We start from the raw sequence: 9,738 nt of genomic DNA on the forward strand, positions 1-9,738 counted from the left end.
ACATTTGTTGTCACCTAACTTAGTGTTGGGAGTCTTCGGGTGGTGCAGAGAAATTAGTCATTGAAAATCCTATGTGTTGTTGTTGTTGTTAGCAACCTTACGTACAACAGAATGAAACACTGCCTTGGCCTGCACGGTCCTGACAATCGTTGTTATACTTGACCACATTGTTGCAGCCACTGTGTCAATCCATTTCCTTGAGGGTCTTCCTCTTTTCCTCTGACCCTGGGCCTTTACCAAGAATGATGTCCTTCTCCAGGGACTGAGCCCTCCTGACAACATGTCCAAAGTATGTAAGACGCAGCCTTACCATGCTTGCATCTAAGGAGCATTCTGGTTGTACTTCTTCTAAGACAGATTTTTTCATTCTTTTGCCAGTCTGTGGTATATTCAATATTCTTCCCCGATACCACAATTCAAAGGCGTCAATTCTTCCTCAGTCTTCCTTTTTCATTGTCCTGCTTTTGCATACATATGATGCAATTGAAAATACCATGGCATGGGTCAGACACACTTTAGTCTTCAGGTGACATCCTTGCTTTTCAACACTTTAAAGAGGCCCTTTGCAGCAGATTTGCCCAATGTATTGCATCTTTGATTTCTCGACTGCTGCTTCTATGGGTGTTGATTGTGGATCCAAGTAAAATGAAATTATTGATAACTTCAATTTTTTCTCCTATGTAGCACAGCTGTATTATGACACACTTGGGGTCTCCATGAATGCTAGTCTACTTGACAGCAACTGCTTGGTCATCAAAACACTCTGTAAATGGAGAAGTGGTGGTTCAGTGGTGGAATGTTTGACTTTCACGTGAGTGATCTGGTTTCAGTTCCTACCCAATGGACCTCATGCACAGCTACCAACCAGCTGTCCCTCTGTAGAGGCTTGAAGGTTACTATGATACTGAACACTTTTCAGCAGAGCTTCCAGACTAAGACTGACTAGGAAGAGAGGCCTGGCAACCTACTTCTGAAAAACACCCATTAAGAACACTGTAGATCACAATTGTCCATTCCACAATGGTGCAGGTGTGGCAGTGTTTCATTCCTTTGTGCATGGAATCCATGCACAATCCATGGCAGCTAACACCAACAGTTCTACCCATGGCCTGGTTTTATAATAAAGGTACAATTCTAAGTGCTCCCTGCAGGTTTTTTTTTTTTTTTTCCCATGTTTTGAGAGTGTGACAAAAAAAAGATTAAAAAAAAAAATCAGGTTTAAAATATCAGAACCAGATTATCTTCTATAATCGTATAAAGTAATGTAAATAATCATATAACACCATGTAAAAATACTTTAGTGCTTCACTTAGAACTTTAAAGATGTGACAGAAATGTCATATATCTTTTCTCACTTACAGGAAAATTTGTATACTAGCATGGATTTAAAAAAGAGCACACTTTTTTTTTTTTTAATTAACTTTTATTGAGCTTCAAGTGAACGTTTACAATTCCAGTCAGTCTGTCACATATAAGTTTACATACATCTTACTCAGTACTCCCACTTTCTCTCCCCCTAATGGGTCAGCCCTTCCAGTCTCTCCTTTCGTGACAATTTTGCCAGCTTCCAACTCTCTCTATCCTCCTATCCCCCCTCCAGACATGAGATGCCAACACAATCTCAAGTGTCCACCTGATATTATTAGCTCACTCTTCATCAGCATCTCTCTCCCACCCACTGTCCAGTCCCTTTCATGTCTGATGAATTGTCTTCGGGGATGGTTCCCGTCCTGTGCCAACAGAAGGTTTGGGGAGCATTGCCGCTGGGATTCCTCTAGTCTCAGTCAGACCATTAAGTATGGTCTTTTTATGAGAATTTGGGGTCTGCATCCCACTGATCTCCTGCTCCCTCAGGGGTTCTCTGTTGAAAAAGAGCACACTTTTTCAGTATCTCATTGATAGGACCAGATAAAAGTTTACTACTTTTTTTTTATATTATATTCACTGAGACTATGTCCTAAATGTATTGTCCCTTGAGAATTATTTTAATGTTACTGATACAAGCCAGGACCCCTGGTGGTGCAGTGGTTAAGAGCTCAGCTGTTAATCAAAAGGTCAGCAGTTCAAATTCACCAGCCACTTCTTGGTAACCCTATGAGGCAGTTCTACTCTGGTCTATATTATCCCTATGACTCACAATCAACTTGATGGCAACAGGTAAAATGAAATGCTATTCATAAGGTTTTCATGGGCCAGTTTTTTTTAGAATTAGATTGCCAGGTCCTTTTTCCTAGTATTTCTTAGTCTGGAAGCTCTGCTGAAACCTCTTAAACATGGGTGACTGGCTGGTATTTGAAATACTGGTGGCATAGCTTCCAGCATCACAGCAATACACAAGCCACCACTGCAAGACAAAATGACAGATGAGTGGTGAAAGACAATTGTTACATTGATTGATTTTTGTATGTTGAACCACCCTTGGATTCCGGGGGTAAATTCCATCTGTTCACAGTACATAATTCTTCCTTTTATTTGGAAGAAGTGGAGCGAAAATTCTCCTTAGGAACAAGGATGGCGAGACTTCTTATCACTTACTTTGGACACGTTATCCGAAGGGATCAGTCCCTGGAGAAGGACATCATACTTGGTAAACCACAAGGTCAGCAAAAAAGAAGACCCTCAATGAGATGGATTGACACAGTGGCTTCAACAGTGGGCTCAAAGATAGCAATGATTATGAGGATGGAGAAGGACCTGGTAGTGTTTCCTTCTGTTGTAAGTAGGGTTGCTATGAGTCAGAAGTGACTTGACCAGACCTAGCAACAACAACAATAGTGACTAATGATGTTGAAAATTTTTTCACTTGCTGTTGATCATTTATAGAGCTTCTTGGAGAAATACTTGTTCAAATACTTTTTTTGTTTATTTGTTTGTTTGTTTTAATTGGGTTGCTTGTCTCTTTGTTGTTGCGCTGTAATAGTCCTTTGTACATTCTGGACATTAGATCCTTGTCATATATATGATTTGCAAATACTTTCTTCCATTCTGTGGGTTTTTTTTACTGTCTTGATAGTGTCACATCATGCAAAAAAGCTTTTAATTTGGATGGAGTTCAATTTAATGATTTTTTTTTTTGTTGTTGTTGTTGTTGCTTGGTCTTCTGGCTTTAAATCTAAGAAACTATTGACAAATCCAAGGTCATAAATATTTACCTATACTTTTTCTGTTAAGATTTTTGTGGTTTGGGCTCTTATATTTAGGCCTTTGGTACATTTTGAGTTAAATGTGGTATATGATTTGAAGTAAAGGAGCAATTTTATTCTTTTGTACTCAGGTGTCCACTTGTCTCAGCATCGTTTCTTAAAGAGACTAATTATTACCCATTAAATGGTTTTGCTGTCCTTGTCAAAGTTCCACTGACTGTAGAAGTATGGATTTATTTCTAGAATCTAATTCTAATCCATTAATCTATATGTCTATCATATGACAGGACCATAATATTTTGAGGACTGTATATGCATGGTGAGTTTTGAAGGATAGTTTTGCCTGATACACTATTCTTGGTTACATTTTTTTTTTTGGTCATCATTTTCAGTATGTCTTCTCACTCTCTCCTGGCCTCCATGATTTCTGATGAGAAATTATCTGTTAATCTTATTGGGAATCTCTTGTTTATGACAAGTCACTTCTCTCAATTCTTTCTTTCTTCTTTCAAGAGTCTGTCTTTGTCTTTCAGCAGTATGATTACAATATGCCTTGGAATGTATATCTTTTAGTTTACTTGGAGTTTCTAGAATGTGTATATTCATGTCTTTCATCAAAATTGTGACTTTTTGAACCATTACAATCATGAGTTGCATAATATCCCTTCAGGCAACATGTGGTCATCCATATAACCATGGTCCCATAAGGTTATAATAGAGTTCAGAACTCCTGATTGGAGAACAGGAAGTAGAGGATATAACCAGATGTAGTGAATACAATAGCTTCCCGCATGCAACTCGTGTGTTTCGTGTCTCTTGTATACAAAGTGATTGCACTGTCAGGTGTATAATTGTACAGTATGTATATAACCTGTAATACATATGTCTTAATAATCACAATAAACACCCATGTTACTGGCTTATGTACTGTACTATACACTACTTTCTACTGTCTCCAGGTTCAAACGTCTGACTTACATATAACCTGTAGTGACAAATCAATCCCCTTAAAGCCTATCATATTAAAAATTCTAGAAAAATACAATGGTTCATAATAACAAAGGGGTGCTTCTTTGTGAGGCACATCAAAACATTATTATTATTATTACTGAATTATTATGCTAAAGTAGTACCTATGGAAGTGTTTCTTTAATGTTTTTCTATATAGAAAGGTACACCATATACTCTATACTAAGATGAAAATTTGACTGACATTAGACAGGAACCATATCTAACTGTTCCAACTTACAAATTTGACTTAGAGACTTAGAAAATGTACTTGTTCATAATTCAGTGACCGAGTGTATATACTATGGTGTGACTGCGTGGATATGATATGGTATGGCACAAAGTCCAAGTCACATAACATCCTATTACACAGAATGTATCCTGGACATTAGCAATGCATGACTGTATTTCTTCTAATAATCTATCTGCTGCTTTCTCTCTCTCCTTCCTTCTAGAACTTCTATTTGCCTATGTTACTACACTTAGGCTTTGTTCATTTTATTTAATTATTTTCTGCCTATTAGACTAGATGATCTCAATTGACCTGTTTTCTTGTTCACTGATTCCTCCTTCCTGCTCAAATCTGCTTTTGAAAGCTTTTAGTTTTTACTTCAATTTTTGTACATTTATGCCTTTGAATTTCTTTTCATTGCTTTTTTATAATTTATATCTCCATACTGATATTTACTATTAGTGTGACGTAATTTTCCAGTTTACTCTGTGTGTTGATGTTTTCAATTTACAAAAAGATGGTTTCATTTTCTCTACCTTCTAGATTAGAGGGGAAATTTATATCAAACTCTGGAGCTAGAAATATAGATTGACCTTATATAAATATGTATATTCAGTAATATCTCTTGAAAGTTAGTGATTATTTTTATACGTTTTCATCTGTAGGTTTCCTGAGTGACCTGATGGACAAACACAATCTAACGGTGCTGAATGAGTTTATTCTAACGGGAATCACAGATCACCCTGAGCTGCGGGCTCCGTTATTTGGATTCTTCCTCATTGTTTACATGGTCTCATTGATGGGTAACCTGGGCTTGATCATCCTCACCATGGTAGACTCTAGACTACAAACACCCATGTACTTTTTCCTCAGACATTTGGCTTTCACTGATCTTGGTTATTCAACAGCTGTTGGACCCAAAATGCTAACAAATTTTATTGTAGGTCAACATACAATTTCCTATAATTGGTGTGCTACACAGCTAGCTTTCTTTTGTATATTTATAGTGAGTGAAATTTTCGTTCTTTCAACAATGGCTTATGACCGCTATGTGGCCATCTGTAACCCTCTGCTTTACGCAGTCATCATGTCACCAAGAGTATGCCAGGTGCTGGTGGTCATACCTTATGTCTACAGTCTCCTTTTGTCTCTTCTGATGACCATAAAAATTTTTATTTCACCATTTTGTGGCTTTAATGTCATCAGACATTTCTACTGTGATAGTCTGCCCTTGATATCTTTGATCTGTTCAAGCACATATGATATTAAATTGATAATACTGGCTTTTTCAGGATTCAATTTAGTTTTATCTCTTCTGATAATCCTTGTGTCTTACATGATGATCCTTGTGGCCATCCTCAAGATGAACTCTGTAGAGGGTAGGCTCAAGGCTTTCTCTACCTGTGGATCTCACTTGACAGTGGTAGTTGTATTCTATGGAACTCTATTCTTTATGTATGTGCATCCCAAATCCAGCCATTCCTTGGATACCAATAAAATGGCCTCTGTCTTTTACACTCTGGTTATACCTATGTTAAATCCCATCATCTATAGTTTGAGGAACAAAGAGGTAAAAAATGCTGTAGATAGAACCTGGAAAGAGTGTTCAAATATTCTACTTAAAATTAACTGCAGGGTATAGTAACAATAAATTATATAATAGGCAATATATACTACATCAGACCTTCTTTTTGCCTTGTACTGTTTGTCTCCAAGGCAAGTAAAAAATCAATTAGTGATAAGTATAGAAATGATTTTTTTCCCTTATTCTACAGCTAGATTTTATTACTTAGAGATATCTAACTCCTGCTTATACTTCAGATGTCACCTTATATTTGGGTTTAAGTTTAGATTGTGTACATCCCCATATGCTTGTTCACATGATTCTTTCACTGAACATGTATCTTTAGGACACGGGGGACTCTGTATATTCTACTCACTATTTTAATCCATTGTACTTAGCACAGTAAAAGGCCCCATCAGAAAAAGATGACTGGTGAATATTATGTTAATGGGCTCGTTATATTTAATAAAGAAATATTTAAATTGAACATTTAATATCTCTGACTGCATAAGGCCTACATTCCTATAGAAGAATGAAGAAAGTAGACATAATGAAGAAGTAAGTTTTATCATGTGATAGAAGGTATTAAGTAATATGAAAATGAATTAGGACAGTAGGCAGCAAGGGGATTAGAATTTAATGAAGGTTTTCAAGAAAACTCTACGAGGAGATGACATTTAATGAAACACTTGAGAAGTTGAGTGATTTGAGCTATGTGGTTATCTATGGGAAGACTGTCCCAAGGCTTTTACATTGAAAATGAGAAAACATCATTAAATAAATTAAAGACCTAAATAAATGAATGATAAGCCATGTTTATGAGTCAGAAGACTCAATATTGTTAAACCCATAACCCACTGCTGTCGAGTCGATTCCAACTCATAAGATGTCAAATTTCTCCAGTGTATTTGTAGATTCAATGCAATCACATGAAAATTCATCTGGCATTTTTTTTCCATAAATTGACAAACTAAAATCCTTAACTGAGTTCAAAGAACCTAGAATAGCTGAATTAACCTTGAAAAAGGATACCAAAGTTAGAAGACAAACAATAACTGATTTCAAGACATTATAAACTATCGTAGTGAAGACAGAGTGTTATTGGCGTAAAAATTACCAAATAGGCCAATGAAACAGTATCAAAAGTCCAAATATAGACCCAAGGATAAGAGAACAGCAATCTTTTTACAAAGGTGCAAAGATTATTCAGTGGTGAAAGGAGAGCCTTTCAACACATGGTGGTAGAACAATTATATATTATATACAAATTAATAAATGTTGATCTATAACTCATGGGAGAGTCAGGAAAGAGGGATCTAATGGGGGCATTAGAAAACTTTTAGGGTAATAGATTCATTATCTTTAATGCTGTAATAGTTTCTCAAGTGCATACATATGTTAAAACTTATCAAATGGTACACTTTAAATATGTGGAGTTTATAATTGTCCATTATAACTCAATAGTGTTGATAGGAAGATTCCCATTTGCGCCAAGATATCAAACCCAATGATCAAAAGCAAGAGTAAAATGCAGAGGTAAAAATCAACTCACAGAAAACACATCTATAAATTATGAGCCATTCTTTGTACAACACAAACAGGAAATGGAAAAGGCAATAGTATAAGAGTTGAAAGCTATATTTCATACAATTAATGCCCAATAACAATGTCCGCTAACTGGCTGCTAAACAAAAGGTCGTCAATACGAATCCACCAGCTGCTTTTTGAAAGCCCCATGGGGCTTTTATGGGGCAGTTCTACTGTGCCCTACAGGGTCACTATGAGCTGAAAGCAACTCAAAGGCAACTTTTTTTTTTTTTTTTTGTACCAAGGATACAAGGATCCAGGAAACAGCATGCATTTAATGAAGAAAGTACATACTTCCACAACAAAATTGAACTGCTTAGCAAACTTAATTGGACTATTATATTTCATCTTAAAAGAATTTTCACCACTTTGTATGTGTCTGTGTGTGTGTATATATATATATACGCACATAAACTCAACACATATTGTATAGACATTTTTTAATAGCAGTTTAAAGAGATAATTGCAAGACTGTTCATTGCAGTGCCTTTGAGAATAGCTGGGAGCTGGAGAAAAACATACTATACGCCATTAGGGGAATAGACATGTGAAATGCATTAGATGTAATATATCTTGCTATGTAGCAAGAAGCAGAGAAATGTGTGTGTGTGTGTATGATAAGGACAGCAAAGGGAAGAGGCAATAGAATAATACATGTGTCTGTCCTAAAGGTAAGATATCTTAACCCTGGGTGGGACAAATAGAAATGTAATTTAAAATAAAGGAAAAAATGTGTCTAAAAGGAACTTATTCACTGGTGAATACAAAATGTACAGATACACTAGGCATTTTGTTAGAGGTTCATATGCTTCAGAGAATAGGAAGTCAACAAACTTCCCAGATTCAGAAGAATAGTAAGTGTCGCTATACAAATTTATACACCAAATTCATCTTATTGAAAGTCTGTGGATTCACTGATGATTCACTGAGAAACTCAATTTATTTTGAAGGACTGTAATCGTGAATCTCAATATTTTACATACATCCCAATCCTCTGGTTTTAAGGACTCTTCTGCTGCATCAAAAACTAAAGAGAAGAAGATACCAATTACCATGACTCAGGCTCAGCATTATTTTAATTTGAAAACAAGACTAAGGAATTTTAAGGTCTCATAATTTCTACCCAGAACAAAATGGAGATTTTCTTGTCCTCTTAAGGTCTAGAAGTATTACATTAGGCAAATCTGCAAAAGATCTCTTTAAAATATTCAAAAGCAAAGATGTCACTTTGAGGAGTAAGGTGCACCTGACCCAAGCCATGCATGTGAAAGCTGGACACTAAGTAAAAAAGACAAAAGAAGAATAGATGTCTTTGAATTTTGATGCTGTGAAGAATATTGAATGTATCACAGACTACTAGAAAAACAAACAAATCTGTCCTGGAAGAAGTACAGCCAGAGTGCTTCTTAGAAGCGAGATGGTGAGACTTGTCTGACATGCTTTGGACATGTTATCAGGAGGACCAGTCCCTGGCGAAAGACAACATGCTTTGTAACATATAGTGTCAACGAAAAAGAGGAAGACCCTCAATGAGATGGACTGACACAGTGGCTGCAACAATGGGCTCAAACATAACAATGATTGTGAGAATGGTGCAGGGCAGGGCAGTGTTTCGTTCTGTTGTACACACGGTCACTATGAGTCGGAACCATCTAAACGGCACCTGAAAACAAAAAGAAGGTCTAGGTAAGCTTGGCTTAAACATTATATCCTTGTCTCTGAAAGGTCACAGACTTTTTTGCAGACATCTGGTTTATCATAGGCCTTTCTGTTATGTCTGCTTCCCAAAGTGTTTTGTTCCACAAGCCACCTACACAAAAAAAAAAAAAAAAAAAAAAATTTTGTCAAATAAATCCAGGAAGGAAATAAACTTCACCAAAAATTGTCCATGTGGCTGGAAGAAAGCAAAGTAGAACTTTATGTCATAACATCAACCCTCCTTATTCTTAAACTGTCTTCTTTCTGTCTCTATGGATTTGTCTGTTTTGGATATCTCATATAAATGGAATCTTACAAGTGTGTGGCCTTTTGTGGCTGACTTCTGTGATTTAGTATTATGTTTTCAAGATTCATTTTTGCCTGAGCATGTATCAGTACTTCATTTTTTTATGGCCGAAAAATATTCCATTATATGTAGCACATTTTATTTACCTATTCATTGACCGACATTTGTGTTGTTTACATCTTTTGGCTATTGTGAATAA

General features: G+C 36.2%; 1 protein-coding gene across 1 annotated transcript; it reads left to right on the plus strand.

Annotated features, from left to right (window-relative positions):
• The first annotated feature begins 5,065 nt into the window (after positions 1–5,065).
• LOC126080507 (olfactory receptor 8K3-like) lies at positions 5,066–6,025 on the plus strand. Its single transcript, XM_049891713.1, has one exon. It carries the CDS (start codon positions 5,066–5,068, stop codon positions 6,023–6,025), a length of 960 nt encoding a protein of 319 aa, XP_049747670.1.
• Positions 6,026–9,738: the final 3,713 nt, after the last annotated feature.

Source organism: Elephas maximus, chromosome 7 (assembly GCF_024166365.1).
Source record: "Elephas maximus indicus isolate mEleMax1 chromosome 7, mEleMax1 primary haplotype, whole genome shotgun sequence".
NCBI classification, from domain to species: Eukaryota; Metazoa; Chordata; class Mammalia; order Proboscidea; family Elephantidae; genus Elephas; species Elephas maximus.

Bases quoted from the DNA above. Each gene is read 5' to 3' on its own strand.
- LOC126080507 (XM_049891713.1), top strand. From the start codon at position 5,066: ATGGACAAACACAATCTAACGGTGCTGAATGAGTTTATTCTAACGGGA.